The 23,112-nt window shown below is 40.9% G+C and overlaps 1 protein-coding gene and 1 pseudogene across 2 annotated transcripts in view; both read left to right on the forward strand.

The window, feature by feature from the left end:
- The window catches only part of SDAD1 (SDA1 domain containing 1), a 29,459-nt gene extending 15,359 nt beyond the window's left edge, over nucleotides 1-14,100 (forward strand). For both annotated transcript variants that reach the window (XM_057547247.1, XM_007165559.3), the window contains exons 10-22: nucleotides 726-795; nucleotides 1,798-1,901; nucleotides 3,539-3,596; nucleotides 4,708-4,766; nucleotides 5,380-5,456; nucleotides 7,018-7,115; nucleotides 7,222-7,298; nucleotides 7,870-7,999; nucleotides 9,489-9,583; nucleotides 9,675-9,865; nucleotides 9,973-10,057; nucleotides 11,218-11,379; nucleotides 13,202-14,100. In XM_057547247.1, the coding sequence (XP_057403230.1) occupies nucleotides 726-795; nucleotides 1,798-1,901; nucleotides 3,539-3,596; nucleotides 4,708-4,766; nucleotides 5,380-5,456; nucleotides 7,018-7,115; nucleotides 7,222-7,298; nucleotides 7,870-7,999; nucleotides 9,489-9,583; nucleotides 9,675-9,865; nucleotides 9,973-10,057; nucleotides 11,218-11,379; nucleotides 13,202-13,249 (1,254 nt within the window). In that variant the 3' untranslated portion in view covers nucleotides 13,250-14,100. The remainder of the gene's footprint in view (nucleotides 1-725; nucleotides 796-1,797; nucleotides 1,902-3,538; nucleotides 3,597-4,707; nucleotides 4,767-5,379; nucleotides 5,457-7,017; nucleotides 7,116-7,221; nucleotides 7,299-7,869; nucleotides 8,000-9,488; nucleotides 9,584-9,674; nucleotides 9,866-9,972; nucleotides 10,058-11,217; nucleotides 11,380-13,201) is intronic.
- A 4,696-nt stretch (nucleotides 14,101-18,796) lies between these two features.
- On the forward strand, nucleotides 18,797-19,314 carry LOC102999839 (mitochondrial import inner membrane translocase subunit Tim17-B-like; annotated as a pseudogene).
- The last annotated feature ends 3,798 nt before the right edge of the window (nucleotides 19,315-23,112 follow it).

Here is a 23,112-nt window from a genome sequence, read left to right on the forward strand (position 1 = left end):
TAGTAGTTGTGGTGTGTGGGCTCAGTAGTTGTGTCGCATGGGCTTAGTTACTCTGAGGCATGTGGGATCTTCCCAGACCAGGGATCGAACCCGTGTCCCCTGCATTGGCAGGAGGATTCTTAACCACTGCGCCACCAGGGAAGTCCCCAAGGTTTAATCTTAAAAGACAAAAACCACCTTCAGTTCTTCTAGTTGAAAGAAAGGTTTTTGGAACAAAGATTTTTTTTTTTTTCTTTTTAATTAGTGTGATGGGGACTTCCCTGGTGGTCCAGTGGTAAAGAATCCGTCTTCCAATGCAGGAGACGCGGGTTCAGTTGCTGGTTGGGAACTAAGATCCCACATGCCACGAGGCAACTAAGTCTGCATGCCACAACTATTGAGCTCGAGTGCCTCAATGAGAGAGCCCGCATGCTGCAAACTACAGAGCCCACGTGCTCTGGAGCCCATGCGCCACAACTAGAGAGAGAAAACGCACGTGCCACAACTAGAGAGAAACCCGAGAAGACTGCATGCCATCACAAAAAGATCCTGCATGCCTCAACAAAAGATCCAGTGTGCTGCAACTAAGACCCGACGCAGCCAAAAAAAAATAAGGAAAATAAATAAAATAAATATAAATAGTGTGATGGACTTGATAACAGCCTTTAGCACATTAGCACATTTAATCCCAAGGGCCTCTTCACTGTAATTCAGAATGTAAATGTTTTCCTCTCCCTTTCTTTCAGAAACAAAAGAAGAGGAGAAAACCAGAGGTGTTTAACTTTTCAGCTATTCACTTGATTCATGATCCCCAAGGTACTATAATTATGACCTCCCAAGTTCCTTGTTGGCTTTATCTGCCTATTTAGCTTCCTACCTTCAAGGTTACCAGGGAATATAAAATCCTTGGCACTTAATAGACAATCAGTAAATACTTAGTTGTTACCTATTGGTTGTAGCCTAGAGAATTCTATTCCAAAGCAGTGATGCCCAATCCACAGCAAAATAAGAAAAATATGGAGGAACAGCTCTCTTTGCAATTCATGTCTTTAATAACACAGTACTTGTACTGTAAGACATTGTACTTGACCAAATGAAAAATTGACAATCTTTTATTAGTCCCTTTTTTTTTAACTGGTATGTGGAAACCAAAAGTTTGGGAAACCCTGTTCTAGAACACTAGTTCTCAAACTAGAGTGCACATTGGAATCACTTGGGGAATTTATAAAACTATACTGGTACTTGGGTCCTGTTATTCCCAGAGACCGATTAGTTGATACGGGGTATGGCTGGGCAGTGGGGCTTTTAAATGCTCTCTGTATTTTAGTTTTAGTTTGCTGACCCTTCCTCTAGGTCAGTGTTTCTCAGACTTTAAGGCACATACTGATCACCTTGGGATCCTATTAAAGTACAGATTCTGTCTGATTCAGTAGGTCTGGGGGTGGGGCCTGCAGTTCAGTACTTCTAACAAGCTATTAGGTGGACAGCTGCTGCTGGTCTGCAGACCACACTTTGAGAAGCAGGGCCCCAGAGAACTATAAGTGGAGCATCTGTCAACGGTAACTCAAGATGTTGATGCTAAAAATCTTGGAAATCCTTAAGACTTAACTTTGGGCACCACTGAAGGTATATTTGCCTGTGTGTGAGTCTTTTCACCTTCTGTCATGCCGCTGTTTTTACCATCCTGGTTCTGCAGAGTGATTTCAGGCACAGCCATACCAGAGTCAGTGATCAAACTACTGCTTTTCTCTACACCTGTTAGATGATGTTGTATAGACCATGGGCCCACAGTATACTTCTCTGATATTCTCCTTTCAGATTTTGCAGAGAAACTACTGAAGCAGCTCGAGAGCTCTAAGGAGAGGTTTGAAGTGAAGATGATGCTCATGAACCTCATCTCCAGATTGGTGGGAATTCACGAGGTTGGAATTACATTATGTTTCTCTTGATGAGTGTTAGAAGTAGAATTTTTCTTGGTAAAAGGACACTAAGGTAGAGCAGTGGCTTAATTTTATCCTCCCAAACCATTTAAACCCATACAGTTTACAAAGGGATAAAGTCTTTCACTCTGAAAATAGCTGTTTTTGTCGCTTTGTTTTCTTATCAGTAAGTATGGATGTTGAATTGTACATGTATTTAGTTTATGGACAGACTATTTTTGTTCTGTTTTTCTACTTTTATTTTATCTATGTTTCACTTATACATTTTCCTGAGCCAACATAGCCCACATATTTTTATCAACTGTTATTACATTTCACAGTTTACCCCTTCATAGCTTTCCTGACTTCTAGCCCACTCTAGCAGGAGGATCATGTTTGCAAAGCTGAATTCTCTGGCCATTCACTTTATATTAAATTAGATTGCAAGAGCTCCTTGGTGGTATAATGTATATATATTGTGTATACATATGGAAACCTCACACATACTCAGACTAACTGCCATTGTAGAAAAGGAGGGATTCCCAGAAATTCAGCCCATGAAGAAATGACCATTGAGGTTGTTCCCTATAGTTTTGCTCTTATAACTAGTGCTGTTCTGATCGTCACTGAATGTGTTGCTTTCTTAAAAAAAAAAAAAAAAAACACAAGAAGTAAAACAGCCTCCTTTATTGAAAATCAAACATTATAGACATATATCAAGTTAAAAATGAATAAATGCACTTATTCCATTTCTCTAAGAAAACCTTAACATTTTAGTGAATAAATTGCTTTTTCTACATGGGCTGCAGTTCTAAAGCAGGATTACCAGGTCAATTCTTGTTACATTTGTGCAGTAATTTCAAGTCACATCTGAATTTGAGCTCAGTGGAAAAGCAAAAGTGATTCTTAATTCGAGCATGGTTTGACGGAAATGATACTGGAGTTTCACAACTGGTTACAATTGAACACCCATCTCTGTACTGAACCCAAGTCTTCCCTTTTACTTCTCTGGTCCTGGTTTTGCTCTGCGGCTAAAATAGAAAAAAATTTATTCTCATATGATGAACTTTGAAAAAGACTAGGCCATCTCCAAAGTTTCTCTTCTTGAAGTTAAAGATTACAATTGCTTTAATAACTGGATCCTTGTCTCCTTTATCTAGATAGACTCCAGAGTGTTAGTGTTTTCTGTCTAAAATATGGAGCTCAGAGTAATTCCTCCAGTGTGGTTGGACTGGTATCCCGTAACAAAACTAGACTGTGGGTTTCTTGGTGATCAGATTACACGAGGCGCTATTCAGATTTGAGTTACTATTATCTTTGAAGACTAAGAAATTGGTTCTGCATCCACACCAATTTAAAAGTAGAAGAAAGTTGCTTTTTGACTGCCTTTTCACCCCCTGGTTTATTCTGTGTACACTTTCTTCTTCCTTGACATAACAGGATAGCAACAAGGCCTTCCTTTCTTTGGTTAATACAGCACATTGAATCATCCTGGAGCATGAATGCTTGTTGAGAAAAAAAGACAGTAAAAAAATGATTCCCAGTTAGTTGAACTTGATGATATAATTGCATCATGGAGAAATGAAACTCCACAGCTCAGCTAGATATATATTAAAGTCAGTGCATTCTTCTTTCCACAGCTTTTTCTCTTCAACTTCTACCCCTTTGTGCAGAGGTTTCTGCAGCCCCACCAAAGAGGTAAGGCTTCCACTTGCCGTGTTCCTTTGGTGGCCTTGGGGTTAACCATCCAGAGTCTTTTGTTCTGGAATTAATACTAAAGACAAGAGTTAGGAGTGAAGTGTGTTCTGCTTCAGAGACAAGGAGAGAAACCTGTATGTTTTCTTTCCAGATTCTGCCATGAGGTAATTGTTCTGCTCATCAACTTTAAGAAATAATTATTTGAGGGGGGAAAAAACACCGAAACAAAATGTTGGTTTCTCAAAGCAAGTCTTTTTGTAATACTATAAATACTCATGGGAAAAATTCTAAAAAAGAATTTTGACTATTTATTGTAACTTGATTATAGATACCAGGGTTTAACTTACTGCTTTCATTGCCCTCATTTATATTCTTAATTAAAAGCAACATGAAAGCAGGAAGGAAGAGATGGTTGTTTTTGCCTTTGAACTTGAACCAAGGTAGGAAAGAAATGAACATTTATTGAACATTCAGCATGAGCCAAGCACTGTGCTAAGTGCTTTACATACAGTCATCTCATTTAATCCTCACTTCAATCCTGAGAGGTGTAGAAAGAAAAAAAAAAGACCAAGATCACTCAGCAAATAATGGCTGATTAGGCTTCACCTCACTTCTTTGTTTTTTGCCAGAGGCCTTGTTCTTTATCCATACTGCCCCTTTAAAGGGAGAGTGTGTGTGTATATGTGTTTGTATTTATTCATTGATTGAGTGATTTCTAGTCTGAGCGCTGCATTAGACACCAGTGAACACAAAGTAACATCCTCACCGTCATAGAGCTTACATTCTAGAGGGAGATCTACAGAGTGCTGTGTGTAATATGTCCAGGTGACGGTAAGTATTTTGAGGAAAAAGGAAGCAGGTGAGGACAGTAGGGAGTGCTGGGGTGGGTTCTGTCTAGATTATGTGGTCAGGAAATCATCTTGATAAGGCAGCAGTTAAGCAGGACCAGAAGGAAGCGAGGCAGTGAGCTATGCAGATGTCGGGGGTTGGGTGTTGGGGCAGAGTTAAGCAGCAGTAGCATTACGGCCAGCGTGTGCTGGCCGTGTTTGCTGTGGTCCTGAGCGCAGGGCAATAAACTGACCGTGGCCTTTCCGATCTCTGATGTTTTTAGAAGTAACGAAGATCCTTCTGTTTGCTGCACAGGCATCTCATCACTTAGTACCCCCAGAGGTGAGAACTCTTAAACTTTACTTCTGTCAGGATCTAGTGCATACGTAGCCCTGCCACTAAGTATGTCATGGTGGCTTTTCCCACAGGGATTACTGTCCTCCCTGCCTTTTTTAAACTGAGTAGAAGAGACACTAGCTCTTAAGGAGATAGCCATAGAAGTTTACTCATAGAAGTAAAAACATTTTACTGTAGAAAGTAAAGTTTATTTTGGACAAGTTGTTGAGAATTCTGGTTTTGTTTAATTGCCAAATTTTATGCTGGGGAGGGCAAGAATATCAGTGAATTTATAGTGATGATTATTCAAAACTGATCATTTCTTTGTTTGATTAAAATAGTGTTGGATGATCCTGGGTCAAAGCAATTTTTAATCCATGTTGAAAACTAATATTAAAGGCGAGCCAAATTTAATCTGAGGATAGCTAGGAAGAAGGCTGAAACCCAAAGTGGAATATTTTTCTCTCAGTCTTCCTCAGTCTTGATCCTTCCAACTCCCAAACGGAAGGTGGAGGGCTGTTTTTCCACTGTAATAGTTTATGGTCCCTTCATCGTCAAGCGTTTGAGTAGGTGTAGACGTTTTACCAGCACTCATATCCTTTCTCTCCCTCCTGTTCAGATCACGCAGTCATTGCTCATGACTGTGGCCAACAATTTTGTTACCGACAAGAACTCTGGAGAGGTCATGACAGTAGGGTATGTAGAATGTGGCTGTAGGCAGTGGGTATGGTTGTAACGCACTGGGTTTGCTTTCCATTACCAAGATGTAAAATTTCAGCTATAATGTGCTCTCTGCAAAAACAGTTTAAGTACACTTCAGTCTTCTCAGCAGGCTTGGTATTTTTAATTTATTGGTCAGAATTTTGAGCCAGAGAAAAGATATTTGCCCTTCTAATCAACATTTTGGTTTTTGTTTGTTTTTTTTTTAAATTTATTTATTTATGGCTGTGTTGGGTCTTCGTTTCTGTGCGAGGGCTTTTCTCCAGTTGCGGCAAGCGGGGGCCACTCTTCATCGCGGTGCGCGGGCCTCTCACCATCGCGGCCTCTCTTGTTGCGGAGCACAGGCTCCAGATGCGCAGGCTCAGTAGTTGTGGCTCACGGGCCTAGTTGCTCCGTGGCATGTGGGATCTTCCCAGACCAGGGCTCGAACCCGTGTCCCCTGCATTGGCAAGCAGACTCTCAACCACTGCACCACCAGGGAAGCCCAACATTTTGGTTTTTAACTAGCTTTCCCTCTTTCAAATGAATGCTTGTGTGGCAATCTAAATGTTTTTCTTCTGTCTTCTACCCTGAATTCTTGTCTTCCCTAGAACAAATGGTTCGTTATGGAATCATTTTTTAATCCCAAGGCGGTTCAGTGGCCCTTTTGATTAATTCAAAAGCACTTAATAAGTGTGAGCAATAATTTAAGGACGACTGATCGGTCCCGATGACTAAGCAGTACGCTGAACGCTGCTTTTCATCTCCCTTGGAAAATACTGCTGGGATAACAGCCCGAAAGACCTTTAACTTTTCCTTATTTGACCTAGTACTATCTCCCCTAGAGTTGGGGAATAAATGCTGCTGTCATATACAGGCACACTTCCTTTTATTGCCCTTTGCTATATTGCTCTTCACAGATACTGCGTTTTTTTATACATTAAAGGTTTGTGACAACTTTGTGTGGAGCAAGTCTGTCGGTGACATTTTTGCAGCAGCATTGGCTCACTTCATGCCTCTGTGTAACATTTTGGTAATTCTCACAATATTTCAAACTCTCCACCAGCAAAAAGATTATGCCTCCCTGAAGGCTCAGATGAAGGTTACATTTTTAGCAATAAAGTATTTTTTTAATTAAGGTATGTACTTTTTAAGACATAATGCTATTGTACACTTAATAGACTACAGTATAGTTAAACATAACTTTTGTATGTACTAGGAAACCAAAAAATATGTGTGACTCACTTTATTGCAGTGGTCTGGAACCAAACCTGCAATATCTCTGAGGTATGCCTGTATTTTACACAGATTACACTGTTTCTTATTCTTCTAGTAGAGGAAATGGCAGTAAACTGTCTGGAATCAAAGCCCTCTGAGGCTCCCCACCCTCACACTCTACCATGCTGCAGTTTTAGAGACCTAAGACCTATAAAACCCAACTTACATTCCTTTTGATTTAGTCTTTTTAGAAAATATTCGTAGGTTGAACCACATGAAACTGCTGGGGGTTTTTTTTGTTTGTTTGTTTGTTTTTAATTTATTTTTTTCCTTTTTTTAGAATCAATGCTATAAAAGAGATAACAGCTCGATGTCCTCTAGCCATGACTGAAGAACTTCTCCAAGACCTGGCTCAGTATAAAACACACAGAGATAAGAGTAAGTGGTGTGTTATTCTCGGTAGATCAAAGAGCACAGAGTAACTCATTTTTGCCTCAGTAGACTCTTTGCTCTGAAGTTTCTAATTAAAGGTATTATTTTCCAGATGTGATGATGTCTGCTAGAACTTTGATTCAGCTCTTCCGAACACTGAACCCTCAGATGTTACAAAAGAAATTCCGGGTAGGTGAAGCATACATATGTTGATCAAGGATTTGGTCCCAGAAAGTGAGGGTAATTTCCTACAATTTGAGTTTGAGTATTTCTGATGCTTCCATTAGGAGTATTGGTGATACATGTAGTTTTATTCTTTAAGCTCAGAATAAAATTGATTGAATACTGTGGCTTAACTGTTTTATAGTTGGTATATGCTCTTTGATGATGGATGACTCTTATAGACCTGTTAGACTGCTGGAAGTCAGTAACTGATGCCAGTATTGAACAGGCTGTTCCCTAACCAGATACTACCTCTTTCAAGTTGGGACAAAGAAAGATGCATGTATGTAACAGAAGGAGAGCTCTCAAGACTTAATTGAAGTTTCCTGAGGTGGATCAGAAGAAAGCAAGAAAACAGTGGGCAAAGTTCTGGCTGGGGGATTTACTTTGACCCAAGACATTGGTGGACTGTTCTTGTCATTCGATTGCTTCCGTTTTTTGTGATTCTCCCTCTCAATTCATAATCCTAGAGAATCCTTTTCATGAATAATGTTTTGCAGTTTAAGCACCTCATTAAAAACTGGTTCCTTTCCTTTAGGGTAAGCCTACAGAGGCCTCCACAGAAGCAAGAGTGCAAGAATATGGAGAACTAGATACTAAAGATTACATTCCAGGAGCAGAAGTTCTGGAAGTTGAAAAAGAAGAAAAAAATGCTGAAGATGATGAAGGTTCATTTTTGTTTCACCATTAGTCAGGACAAAATCACTCCTACTATATCTGTATTGATCTTGAAATCTTTATACTGTTTGGACATTCATTTAGCAGAAGTTTCCTGAGTAATGACTGTGTGACGCACCCTGTTATGGGCACTGAAGGTCAAATGGGCATGGTCCTGCTCTGAGAGAATTTACATTCTGGTGTTGGAAATGCCTTTTCATGTCCTTCAGACTGGCTGCCACTTATCAAGGGCATGCTGTTTGACACTTGGGAAAGATAATGGGTTTCTTTTGTTGCCTAGATAAAATAATGAAGATTAGTCTATAGCAATCCTCCTGTTGAAGGAGAATGCTTGTTGAACTGGTCGAAGAATGCTTGAGGAACTCCATTCTCATTTCCAGGGTTAGCATTTACTGCATTGGTTGCTAGGGTCCTGTCTTCTTCCTCTTCATTCCTTCATTATTTCAACAAAACTTTCGTAAGCATTAGCTATGAGCCAGCCACTGTCAAAGCAAAGATGAATGATATGGTTCTTATCCTTGAGGGTCTTTCATAAACAGCTAATAAATCATTAACAGGATTTATGATTGGAGTGGGGTATAAGGGCTAGAGAGAGGTCAGGTCCACCTCAGAGGTTCAGCAAAGGCTTCAAGGAAATGGTGACCCATGAGCCGTATTTTGAATGATTAGTGAGCAGTGGTAGTATAGTGGAGACTTTCCAGGCAAACTGTGAGCAAAGTACTGAAGGGTTTAGGAAACTATGAGAATGTAGGATACAATGTGATGCACAGAAAGCGACGAGACTAGAGGTAGAGGTGGGGCCTCACGTGAGTGGCTGTGTAGGCCATGCCTAAGAGCTGGGACACTGTCTTACAGAACGTGGGCATCTGCTGAGAGACTGCAGGTATCCTTCATTTTGAAAGCTTACTGTGGTGGCTCCCTTAGGAACTCTGATACCTCTTTACTGAGGGGTCTACAAGGTTCTTACACAACCAAAATTGTCTACCTTGGTTCTCTGAATGACTTGTTTCTAACTAATTTCTCAAACGTGTAAATGTGCTTAGACAAGTTAAATAACTTGTATGTGGCCACTGTAAATGTACAAGTACAGTTCTGATGGACATGGCTAGTTTGGTGGAAAGAATGTGGGCTCCAGAGTCATACATGATTTTCTTAATTTCAGTGTAGGCTGCATTTCTAGCAGCGTGGCCTGGGGCAGGTTACTTAACTCCGGAGTCTGTTCCTCTTTTGTTGAGTCACGAGGGTTAGAGAAAGATTGTAAAGTTTTGGCTCATGGTGGATAATTGATCAGTGCTTATTCTCCATTCCTTCCTTGACTTAATTAAATTGATGTGGTTTATTTAACAATAATATTGCTCAATTCTTGGTGAGCATCTATTTGAGATTCATTACCTAAGTTTTCTTTTGCTTGATTTATCTCAATGTACCATGAACACTCAACATAAAGCGGGTGCTAATGGTGTGCTCTTTTTCACACAGATGAGTGGGAAAACACCAGTCTCAGTGACGAGGCAGTTTCCGATGGCGAATGGGTTGACGTGCACCATTCTTCCGATGAAGAACAGAAAGAAATCGTAAGTCCTAAAATGTCCTTTTCTCAGTGTTGAGGGGCTACGCCCTCACTGGAGCTAATAGCCGTTTAAGCCTGTGTTGTGTCCTTTCAAGTCTGAGAAGCTGAACAGCATGCCCTTGGAGGAGCGGAAAGCCAAAGCCGCGGCCGTCAGCACTAGCCGAGTGTTAAGTCAGGAAGACTTCCAGAAAATCCGAATGGCCCAAATGAGGAAAGAACTAGACGCTGCCCCTGGGAAAGCCCAAAAGAGGAAATACATCGAAATAGACAGTGATGAGGAGCCCAGGTAAGACAGCGTGTACACCAGGTCTTCAGTCAGCTCACATGATTATGAAAGTATTAGGAAAAGGAATTCCATCCTTGTTACATATTACATTTTTTCCTTCACCCCAGGGGTGAGTTACTTTCTCTTCGGGACATTGAACGCCTTCATAAAAAGCCAAAGTCTGACAAGGAGACAAGACTAGCAACTGCAATGGTGAGTGGGGCATGTCATTGCCTAGTTGTTTAAACAACAGAAAGTTGTTTACACAGAAATATGACTCAGAACTTGTATAGGCACAGAACTGCAGGTTTTTTTTGGCTGCATTGGGTCTTCGTTGCTGCGCGCGGGCTTTCTAGTTGCGGCGAGCGGGGGCTACTCTGCGTTGTGATGCGCGGGCTTCTCATTGCGGTGGCTTCTCTTGTTGCAGAGCACGGGCTCTAGGTGCGTGGGCTTTAGCAGTTGCGGCACGTGGGCTCAGTAGTTGTGGCACACAGGCTTAGTTGCTCCGCGGCATGTGGGATCTTCCCGGACCAGGGATTGAACCCGTGTCCCCTGCATTGGCAGGCGGATTCTTAACCACTGCACCACCAGGGAAGTCCCTGCAGTATTTTATTTTAATGTTTTAAATAAAAGTATAATTAACATAGAATAAAAGGCACAGATAAGAGGTGTTCAGTTAGATGAGTTCTAACAACTTGATAGCCACATACGTAACCACCGTCTAAGACAAGCTGTAGAGCACAGAAAGGCACCGTTATATGTTCACGGTCTCAGGGAGGCTCAGTACATTTACCAGAGCTACGAGAAAAGCAGGGGAATGTTTACAGTCATTAAAGAAAAGCCAGAGACAGTTAGAGCTGCCTCAGGCAAGTCCTATGGCTGTTTGTGACTGCAGCCTGCCTACCTTTCCAGCTTCATTTTCTCTACCTTGACTTGTTTCAGACGCCATTCCAAATGGGCTCCGCATTACCCTCTATTCCATTTGTACTGACACTTGTTTGGATAAGTTTGAAAACCCATGTTCTTTTCTCCACCGCACCTTTGCATATACTATTCCTACCTGAAATGCTCTACCCTTCCCTCCTTTCCTCACCAGGAAGGCCTTCATCCTGCGAGAAACAGCTCATAGGGTCTCCCTTTCTCAGAGGCTTCTCTGGCCTCTAAGAAACCTTTTCTTCCACTGAGCTCCCCTGCCCCATTACAGTACATCATGGTCATCTCTTCCCCTGGCCTGAACTGAGTCTCTGGGGAGCAGTGACTGCGTGTTCCCTCCACCTTAGTGTCCTTGGCATCCAGTGGAGCTGGCACAGAGGAGACTTGTATGTTGGTGAGATAACTCCTGCAGTGGTATCTTTGTGTGTGTGTGCTGATAGGCTGGAAAAACAGACCGAAAAGAATTCGTGAGGAGGAAAACCAAAATGAATCCATTTTCCAGTTCCACGAATAAGGAGAAGAAAAAACAGAAGAACTTCATGATGATGCGGTATAGTCATAACGTCCGGTCAAAAAATAAGCGTTCCTTCCGAGAAAAGCAGGTGAGTTCAACTTGAAGCTTGACTGGATAGAGTGGTATTGTTGTTCTAAGACTTCTCTACATTTGAGTGGAGTTGTGCCTTCTAAAACCTTGTATTATGTGTGTCTTAGGATTAATGGGGTGCATTATTGGAGAGCATGGAGAGGTGGAAAGCGGTCAGGGCTTGTAAATCCTAGACCTGACTTTGTTGAGATTCAGCTGTGTGACCAAAGGGAGGCCATTTTCCTCCTCTGTAAATAAAGGAGTTTAAACTAGATGAGCTCTGAGGTCCATTCCTATGCTAAAATTCTCTTGACGTTGCATCTGTGAAATACATCAAAATAAACTGAATAATAATTTTTGAGTGTTTATTATATGGTACTTTTTTCCAAAAAGCAACAATTATGTGTGGTAATATCTCAGTAACAGTTTCAGGAAAGCAGTACAAACTAAACAGTTCTGTTGCTGGCATGATCCTTTCTCTGTGTACCCTTTTGCAAAGCCATTATGTTTACAGACCTTTTTTAATTGCGTTTTATCCATTTTCAGTCTTTGATGGGTAGTCCTGTGCTGCCCTGTTGGCTTGCTTATTTCATAATTCATTGTAGTAAAACAAATTTATGTTTTTATATCCTCCTCTACTGCCAGTGTACCAGAGTGTATATCTGAATGTACTAGGAAGAATCTCTAGGAAGTCAGGTCACGGGTAAAATAGTGCCACATTCTGAGCCAGGGTTCCTAAATTGCAAGCCGGGATGAGCCTGCCAGGCCTCAGTGCGCCAGCCAGCCCTCCAGGGCAGGGCTCCGTCGGTGTGGGAACCAAGTCAATATGACTGACTCTGTTTATTTAATCTTTCTAGTTCTAAACTCTTCAACAATGTTATGTAAGTGATAAAGTGGCAGTAGTTTTGATTAGAATTTGTTGAAAGTTTAGGTGAAAGGAAAGGTGCCGTTAAATAGTCTGAATTTTGCCAATTCAGTTTAAATGCATGGTTGAATTGATTAAATTCATTAGTTTATCCTTCCCCTGCCCTTTATAAGATTTTTGGGTCCAGGAAATAATGATCATCCAGTTGGCAGGCCTTGCTTCCTATTGAGGTTTTTGTGACCTTGCTACATTTTATCAAGGGGTGTTCCCCCACCCCCTACTTCCTCTATTTTTTAGCATGCTTTTTTTTGGCATGATAGAGAAGCCTTGCTTTGTTCCTATCAGTACCTCTTTCAGTATAAAATACTTCTCTCAAAGATTAAAGTAATTTTGTAAGAGGAAGTCAGTTCACTGGATATGTGCTAGTTCATGTGAACAATATGAACAGATACTGTGATTAAACTGACTTTACAAATGAGAAAATAAGACATAGATAGCTGAATCTGAGAAATGCCTTCTTAGCCATGCAAATTAGGTTAAAATGAACTGGTTGGTTTTTTTTTTCTACCATAAGCGTCCCACTTACTCTGCATATCTACAAAGACACACCAAGACCCAGATCTGAGCTAAAGGCAAAGAGTCAATAACTTAAAGTCACAAAATTCAAAAAGCTTGATTAGAGCCAGGCAACTTCCACCCCAAAAAATGCTTTAAAGTTTCTAGGACTCAGAGAGTGGTGGGTGCTTGGGAATTAATGGAATAATATCCATCACACACTTAAGATGTATACATTGACCTTGGCTGTCTTCTTTGTATAATTTGGGTTTATTCTTAATAATCTTTTATTTAATATTCTGTTATTTTCTTTTGGGAACTGTAAGACTTTATAAGGATGTTCATAGGTTCACTGTGAACATTGGTCCTGTGGTCTTTTTCTGTAGATCATATTTACTATTTTTTTTTTTTAATCTTCCAGCTGGCGTTACGAGATGCTCTCTTGAAAAAGAGAAAAAGAATGAAGTAACTTCCAAGCAAGTTTTCCATTCCAGGGAGAATGCTAAATTCGTGTCATTACTCTGAAAACTAGTACATTAAGAATGTTTACATTAAAAAGTCCAAAAGCACTATATTGTGAAAACCACAGTAAACTTGGTAGCTTCTGGTGTTCTTATTTTAGAGATGGGTAGGGGTGGGAATGTTTGAAATGTAAACAGTAGTGGTGTTGTAAAATCATTTTCATTTAGTGTTCATGCAAAAAAATAATAATTATATATAGAGAGAGAGAGAGCGCCTATTAATTGTCACTGAAGATATAAAATTGAATGAGCCACAACTCCTCACTCTAAATTTATAGCCTATTTGTAGGATGGGGCGAGGGGCAAGTATGTATCTGTGTATTTACAGTGTTGTATAAATAGTTCTCTAGGAGAGATAGGTTCATGCTTCTATGGGGTCACAGAGGCCTTATGGACTAACTCTGCAGGGGATGGGAGTTATATATTCTCTTAAAACAGGACAATGTTACAAGAGTAAGAGGATCTTACTTGTAAATAGGCTTACCTGCTGAAAACAGGTCCCTGCTGTACAGATTTTGGGTAGACAGTATAGCTTTTTTAGTCCATCCATCCAAAAGATGTAATTTTTTTTTTTAATGCCAGATACAGAGGCTTTTTGGTTAAAACCTCGCTTTTTACATTGCTTTAAGTATAAATAGTAATCTTGGAGTGGCTTGAGTTCATCATTTGGGCTGCTCATTCTTCCATAGAGGAAAAAGAAATTAGATTGGTTTCCTCAGCCTTCCTTCACCCTGTAATATTTTCATCCCACCGTTTGCCTTGTCTCACTCAATAAAAGGTTTCTAATGTCAAATAGGTACTCTGTGTGCTGAGTGGTGTGTGTGTCTCCCTTCACTAGGTGTGCTTGAGTAGATTTCAGGGGTCACCACACGAGAGCTGTGGTCAGCTGTTTGCAAGTTGTTGCGTTTGGAAATAGTTTGGTGCCCTTTGTCTCAGATTTCTTAGGTAGCGTGGTAGTTGGGAAAATTGCTTCAAGCTAGAGGAAAAGGCAATTTTCTGCCCACTCAGCAGCTTCTAAAACCACCTTTCTTACTCCTATTCCAGCATTTTCTGTTCACTTTCTCAGTTCAACTTCAGTTTTATTTGAATGAAACTTTGTGACTTTTCCTAAGATGCCCCATACCACTGGGGATTAGTTATGAAGACCTTGCTTTTTACTGATTAAATTGCACTGGCCTAGTGAGAGGAGCCCTCAGTCAACCCCCAGCAACTTCAGTGTTTCACAGGAAGTGTCCGATGCACGTTTGAATGTTTCAGACCTGAAACTCCTCTCTTCTCTCTTTGCATTTTTTTTTTAGCACTTTTTTTTTTTTATATAGCTACTTTTATTTATTTATTTATTTATTTTTGGCTGTGTTGGGTCTTCGTTTCGTGTGAGGGCTTTCTCTAGTTGCGGCAAGCGGGGGTCACTCTTCATCGCGGTGCGGGGGGTCACTCTTCATCGCGCTGCGCGGACCTTTCACTATCGCGGCCCCTCCCGTTGCGGGGCACAGGCTCCAGACGCGCAGGCTCAGTAGTTGTGGCTCACGGGCCCAGTTGCTCCGCGGCATGTGGGATCTTCCCAGACCAGGGCTCGAACCCGTGTCCCCTGCATTAGCAGGCAGATTCTCAACCACTGCGCCACCAGGGAAGCCCCCTCTTTGCATTTTTGAACTGGGTGTCTCCTTATGTGTCTAGCTCCAGAGAGAAGTAAATAAAATTCAAAATGGCCTAGCACCGAGGGTCTGTAGCTTTGCTGTGTGAATTGCGGTGATGCCTGGAAGTTCCATCCTTCCCCTAGACTTTCCCACCTCACTTACTGCCGAGAGTCCAGCCCATTCTGTGTTCTGACTTCTGTTCTTCTACTACTCTTAACTGAGGTTTATACGGAAGCTAGGTATCTGGCTTTAAAAGCTATAGCCTTAACTTCTATTTCTTTAATCCCGTAGTAGGTTCCTTTTATTATTTTATAAGTCTTCTCTTGAGAATATTTTCTGTTTACTCTAAATTTGGAGGTCAGATCCTCACAAGGATGCTGCCAGCAAGGGCAGAGTAACCTTCAGGGTGACTTTTACATTGAAGAAGTCACCAGGGTTTGAACTTCAGCTTTATAGTCTCAAATTTTCGTCAACACTTAGAATGGGTCCATTTCAGGGATGAATTCACATTGTCCAAACTCATAATATATATAAAGTAATGTGTTAAATCTAGAATACTGATATATATGTGATCTTAGCAAGTTCTACTAGAAAATAAGCTCCACAGAAGGCAGAGAGACTACTATGCTGTTTGATGCTAGTTCGGTGCCCAGTAGGTAGGTGCTCAGCAAATATTTGAATACCTGATGTAACTCCTGTCTGTCTTCTCTCTGTAAATAAAATACCACCTAGGGCTTCCCTGGTGGCACAGTGGTTAAGAATCCGCCTGCCAATGCAGGAGACACAGGTTCGAGCCCTGGTCCGGGAAGTTCCCACATGCCGTGGAGCAACTAAGCCCGTGCACCACAACTACTGAGCCTGAGCTCTGGAGCCCGCGAACCACAACTACTGAGCCCGTGTGCCACAACTACTGAAGCCTGCACACCTAGAGCCCGTGCTCTGCAACAAGAGAAGCCACCACAATGAGAAGCCCGTGCACCGCAACGAAGACTAGCCCCTGCTCACCACAACTAGAGAAAGCCTGCGCACAGCAACGAAGACCCAATGCAGCCAAAAATAAAAATAAATAAATAAAATACCACCTACCTCATTGATTGTTTTGAGAATTTTGACAACTAACGTTTATAAGCACTTAGCGTGGTATTTGCCACAAAGAAAGCATTCAGTAAATTTCTCATCAAAGATTAGATATCTATTAAGGTTTTTTTTTTTTCTTGTTTTTTTGCTTAATTTACTTGAAACAATTGCCATTGCTACAAATACTTGTTTTACCCCTTATCCATTTAGGGGGAACTAGTCTGTTGAATGCTCACTGAGTGCAAAGCACTCTGCTAGAAGCTGTGTGTGTTGCAAACACAATGTTCCTGCCATATAGAAACTTTTAATCCAGTGAAGGAAACAGACTTACAAAATGACAGTATAACAAAGGCACAGCACAGGGTAGGGGCATAGGTGAAATGCCTGTTTGCTAACACGCTGATACTTACAATGAACAGGGCAGCAGCAGGAGATAAATTCCTGAATCATGAAAGAAAGGGTTTAAAAGTTGGTGTAATTTTTTAAAGCTTATGATTAATATAAATTTTGTTTTCATTACCTCATATCCTAATTCTTTGAAAATTTATGATCTATATAGTGTTACATGGCAACTCAGTATTAACCAGAATGTTTAATCAGAATATTCTGTTCTAAAAAAAATTAAAAAATAAAAAATAAATAAAAAAAGAATATTCTGTTCTTCAAACTATTTTAGATAAACACATTTTTAAACTGTTCTATCAAGTGGCATCCCTTCATTGTATAAAAATGAAACTAAAAATTGACTACTGCTTACGTATTTTTAGAATGTATTTTATGAGATTTTAAAAAGATCTTGAATATGAATAGGAAGGTAAAGCACTGACGTGGAGCCTTTTCTCTTTTATAAGAAAACGACCTTTTCCTTCCCTATTACAGTCTTTGATATGCAAGGAAGAACTGAGAGCATAGCTAATTCTGTACTATTTAAATACCATATATTTGTATATAGCGCATACCTGAGGTGGTAATTTTACTTCCTTCTGCAGATTCTGCTTTTGTTGTTTTGTCAATCCAGAAATGGTTGAATAAGCTGTGATTTATCCACATGATGGAATATTATGCAACCATTAAAATATTTACAATAGGAAATGCTTATTATAAAAGAACAAAATATAAAAATACTTATAGTGTAATCCAATTACACTTGTAAGAAAATGGGGAATAATAAAAGCCCAAGAAGAAAGCCACCAAATAGTAAAGTGATTTTCTTCGGTATTGAGATCACATGTGAGGGTTATTTTTCTTTCTAGTTTGCTTTCTCAGTCTTTTACAGTACCTGTGTTTTTATTTGTGTTATTGTGTAAGAAACAAAATAACTTATTTGAGCCTGGGGAATAATGTATCTTAAGACTCATGAATTTTTTTTTTTAAATCACAAGAGGAATGCACCTTAAAAGCAAGGCAAGGATTGATTTGAAAATACTCCAGAGGAGTTATAGTCTCCTTCTTCCAGTGGTTTATTGATGGTGCTAGTCATCCTTAGTTTGACACCCTCTGACTCTAGTCAGCAATACCCAGTGCTAAGAGAGCGCTGAGTTAGTACAATTCTTAGGGAAAATAATTAGTGCTGTGTACCAAGAGCCTTTAAAAATAGTCATAATATTTGACTCAAACCCACTTTGAGAGTCTAATCAAAGAAAATGGTTCAAAATATGGCAGCCCAAAAGATGTGTTTGGGTCTGTTTCTGCTGCAAGTAACAGAGTATATCTAAAAATAGTCTGGGGCTTCCCTGGCGGTCCAGTGGTAAAGAATCCGCCTTCCAATGCAGGGGACGAGGGTTCGATCCCTGGTCAGGGAACTAGGTTCCCACATGCCGCGGGGCAGCTAAGCCCTTGCACCACAACTCCTGAGCTCGTGCGCCTCGACTAGAGAGCCCTCGTGCTGCAAACTACAGAGTCCACGTGCCCAGGAACCCGCACGCCACAACTAGAGAAAAACCTGCAGGCCACAACTAGAGAGAAGCCGGCGTGCCACAACGAAGAGTCCACTCGCTGCAATGAAAGATCCCGCATGCCTCAACGAAGATCCCAGGTGCTGCAACTAAGCCCTGACACAGCCAATAAATAAAATAGTCTAACCAAATTGGAATCTCTCATAAGTCTGGAGGTAGACAGTTGCTGGCCTGGGTTCAGCTGCTCAGTGATGCCTTCAAGATCTTGGGCTCCTCTTCTGCTTTGTCATTCTTAGTGTGTTGGATCCACACACTAAGATCTGGATGCCGACTGACAGCTGTGTGACCACAGGCAAGTTACTCAAGATTTCTGTGCCCAGGTCTTCTCGTCTGTACAACGCAGATGATAATACCTTACCTTCATAGACATTTCTTCTAAGTTTAAGGCAACAAGAAGGGGCGTTGTCACATGTATCCCTTTTACTAGGAAAGCAAAAAGCTTTTCCAGGATCCCTGCAACAGCCTTCCCTTAAGTCTCATTAGCCAGAATTGGGTTATATGGCTACGCTACCAACAGTGGAAGCCGTGCAAGCAGGAAACAGGATTGTTGACCCCCTCCGCTTAAATGGACTGTAACAAGCCCGACAGAACTGGTCTTCTGTTCACAATGAAGAGAGGGAGGCATTCAATAGATTTGGGGTAGGCAGCCAGCAATGTCTACCACAAGCTAATTGTAGGGAAATATCCATTGCAACATAATTTATAGCGGCAAAAATGGGTGCAAGAAAATATATCAGAATATAGGACTAGTTAAGCAACTTCGGATGGAAAATCCAGCCATTAAGCACTTTGATAGAGTCATTTTAAAAATAAGGTATAGGGCGCCATGGAGGAGTACGCTTGGGAGACTTGCCCATGGTGAGTTGTGGATGCCTGCGGTGGAGGCTTCACTACGGGTGTTATCGGCGGTGGAGTCTTCCAGGCCATTGAAGGCTTCCGCAATGCCCCTGTCGGAATTCGGCACCGAATGAGAGGCAGTGTCAACGCTGTGAGGATCCGAGCCCCTCGGATTGGAGGTAGCTTCGCGGTGCGGTGGAGCCTCTTCTCCACCATCGACTGCGGTCTGGTGCGGCTGCGGGGCAAGGAAGATCCCTGGAACTCCATCACCGGTGGAGCATTGACCAGGGCTGTGCTGGCTGCCTGCAGTGGCCCATCGGCCACGGTGGGCTCGGCAAAGACAGGAAGCATTCCGTTGGCCCTCATCGAGGATGGTGGCATCCTCCTCAATCGCAGCAGTTGCAGCAGTTCTGCACTGCACCCCCATTCCTGGAGGACCCCAGCCAGCTGCCCCCTAAGGAGGGTACCCCGGCCCCAGGCTACCCCAGCTATCAGCAATACCACTGAGGATGTGACTGCCTGTCACCGCCACCATGGGAGCTCCTCCTCGGTTCCGTCCCTGATGATCTACCTCAAAGGGAGGTCTGGCTCCCAGTTGGTCCTGGGACCCTCCAGAGAGGGCCTCTACTCTGTTGCCTTATCCCAGGTTTGGGGTGGGGCACCCCAGCTGCCCTGATGGATGGGTCCCTTCTCTCTCAGGCACCCCAGCCCCCATTCATATGTAACAAGCTCTCACCCCAGTCCCTTTGCATGGTGCCCTGATGAGTATTTAAAGCCAGTTTTGAAATGACAAAAAAATAATAATAATAGTAAGGTATGTACACTACAGCAATGTGAAAAATACTATGCCACTATTTTCAAAAGCAAAGTATCAGTGTAACGTGATTTTAAGACAAACATTTTTCACATCTTTAATTCATGAAATTGGGATGTGTCTTAAAATTTTTGCAGCCAAATGACAGTCTTGACATAGTTGTACATTCATGCACATTCATGAACTTGGTCTGAAAATCTTAAGTTGACATTTGCTTAGATCAAGCAAGGACCAGCATCAAAACTTGCAGAAGGGGAGTCAGTAGCTGGTAAGAAAATTCCAGAAAAAAAACAGTGGAACATTTTTCTAAAATTTTCAGTTCTTTATTGATGTATAATACAGACATGAAGAAAAGTGCAAGTATCGTTAAGTGTACTTAAGCTCAGTGAATTTTCACAAGTTGAATACATCCCTGGTTATCAGCACCCAGATCAAGAAACAATAATACCAACACCTCAGAAGTCCCCTTTTGAGTGGAGAGCTCAAGAAATGCTGCAACACCAAGGTTCTTAATGACACAAGTGTGCTGTGGAAAAACACGGGCATCTAGGATGCCAAGTCAAAGAGATTCACAAGAGTCTGATTTTGAATGCAAAGAAGCTTATGCAATATGTTAACCAATTTGTTTCGCTTCCTCAAACATGTACAAGAGCAGGTATTTTATTTTTAAATATCTGTGACAAAAGACTTAGAATTCTTTCAATACATACACATTTTAAAATTCTAATAAGAAAGCATTGTGTTGTAGTTTAAATGTCAGCAAGTTTCTCTTTAAGATACATAAAATAATGGTGCTTCTTACAACTTACAATTTTGTAAGTATAATATGCAATATGAAAATAGTGTGGTGCGAATATAGCTGATTGGGTTTTCTTTTCTCTACGTATTAAGCATGTATTAGGGTTCTCCAGAGAAACAGAACCAATAGGAGATATATATATCTCATATATCCTATGTATATGAGGAGATTTATCATAGGAATTGGTTCAGAAGATTATAGAGGCCGAGAAATCCTGCAATCAGCTGTCTGCAAGCTGGAGAACTGGGGAAGCCAGTGGTGTAATTCAGTCCAAATCTGAAGGCTTGAGAATCAGGAGTGCCAATGGCCCCTTTTTTTTTTTTTTTTTAAATATAAAACACCTCTAGTTCCATTCTTATAGCAAGATCCAATATTGGTATGCCTAGTATTCCTATTATTTAGATAGTAAGATCAGATCCAGGAGTGCTTTAAGAGGGAATTTGGCTAAGAGGTAAAGGAAAATTAAGATGATGTGGGAACCTAATTCTGGAAAGTGTTACAGGAGGGGAAGTATAAAAGGATGACATGAAAACTAAGAATAAATTATGATACTTCACAACTTACTTTAAGGATACTTGAATCTTCCTCTTTTTAAAAATTTTAGAAACATTTTACCATTTTAACTGTGATTTTTTAAACATATAGAAAATAATGAAACATATCCATCTCCTAGATTTATTCAATATTAATTTTTACCTTTTTTGGTTTGTTTTAAAGAAATAGAATGTTAAGAGTATAACTGAAGCCCCACTCAGGCATTTTCTCCCTTTCTCAGGGTTAACTACTATTTTGCAGTTGATGCCTATTATTCCTTTAGTTATTTTTTTTTTTTACTATATTTGTGCATGTATATGTATGTGTGTGTGTGTAATAAAAGTATCATGAGTATCTTAAAATTTTACATATATAGTATCATTGTACATATCCTTTTGCTGACTATAACTCAACATTAGATTCTGGATAAATGAAGATTCTATCATTTAACTGTTGTAATAGTTTTCCATTATTTATCCATAAATTCACAATTTATCATTACCCTACCGAAGAGCAGTTAGGTTTTTTCACTTTTTTGCCATTTAAAAATCCTGCTATAAATATCCATGTGCAAGTTTTTGTGTGGGCCTGAGTTTTCAACTCCTTTGGGTAAATACCAAAGAGAGTGATTGCTAAATCATACAGTAAAAGTATGTTTAGTTTTGTAAGAAATCACCAAACTATCTTCCTTCTAGCTTCCCAGTTCCAAAGCCACACCCATGGTTCTAGGTATTTGGTATCACTCCATTTGCATTACCTAGATCTATATTAGTTATCTATTGCTGCATAACAAAACACCACAAAATTTAGCGGCTTAAAGCAATGAACATCATTTCACAGTTTCTGTGGATCAGGAGTTTCAGGTGGCTTAGCTGGGGCTAGAGAATCCACTCCCCAAATGGCTTATTCATATGACTGTTAGTAGGAAGCCTCAGTTCCTCTCCAGCTCTTGGTAGAAGGTCTCAGTTCCTCAAGTTAGGGACCTCTTCATAAGACTTCTTTAGTGCCCTCAGAACATGACAGCCGGCTTCCTTCAAGGTGAGCAATCCGAGAGAGAGTGCAAGGAGTCCAAAATGTCTTTTGTGACCTAGTCTTGGAAGTCAGACACCATTACTTCCTTGGCTATATTCTACATGATAGAAGCAAGTCACTAAATGTAACCCACAGTCAAGAGGAGGGGAATTAGGCTCCACCATTGGAAGGGAGGCGTACTGAAGAATATGTAGATCTATTTTAAAACTACCATACCACTTTTTTTTTTTTAATTTTATTTATTTATTTGGCTGCGTCGGGCCTTAGTTGTGGCATGCAGGATGTAGTTCCCTGATCAGGGATTGAACCTGGGCCCTCTGCATTGGGAGTGCGGAGACTCAACCAATGGACCACCAGGGAAGTCCCCACACTACTTTTAAACTGAACAAAATGAGATGCCAGCTATAAAAACATTATATCCCATGTTTCTGATATATCATCTACCTTCTTGCACGCTCCACAGAAGTATTTTTTAAACTGTAGATTCAGTTCCATAAATAAACCATGAAATCAGTGTATAGCATCTCTGAAATCTGCACAGCATAGAAGCAGCAGAAGGGAGAGGGCTCATAGATTGGTAATTCCAGATCTCCCTTTAATCTTTGTTTTAAACTGTCCTATAACAAATGTATAACTTTTTAATAATAGAGGAATAGATTATATGAAATTATATTTAGTTAAGCTTAATTGTGAATAACACCTATTTTACCACACTGTAGATTTGTTCATTCAATACATTTTTTTTTTTTTTTAAGGATTTTCTTTTTAATTAATTAATTAATTTATTTTTGTCTGTATTGGGTCTTCGGTTCGTGCGAGGGCTTTCTCCAGTTGCGGCAAGCGGGGGCCACTCTTCATCGCGGTGTGGGGACCGCTCTTCATCGCGGTGCGCGGGCCTTTCTCCATCGCGGCCCCTCCCGTTGCGGGGCACAGGCTCCCGACGCGCAGGCTCAGCAATTGTGGCTCACGGGCCCAGCCGCTCCGCGGCATGTGGGATCCTCCCAGACCAGGGCTCGAACCCGCGTCCCCCGCACTAGCAGGCAGACTCCCAACCACTGCGCCACCAGGGAAGCCCCATTCAATACATTTTATCATGGTTGTTTTAAAAATTCTGCAATTGTTTTTA

Source organism: Balaenoptera acutorostrata, chromosome 5, assembly GCF_949987535.1.
Source record: "Balaenoptera acutorostrata chromosome 5, mBalAcu1.1, whole genome shotgun sequence".
NCBI classification, from domain to species: domain Eukaryota; kingdom Metazoa; phylum Chordata; class Mammalia; order Artiodactyla; family Balaenopteridae; genus Balaenoptera; species Balaenoptera acutorostrata.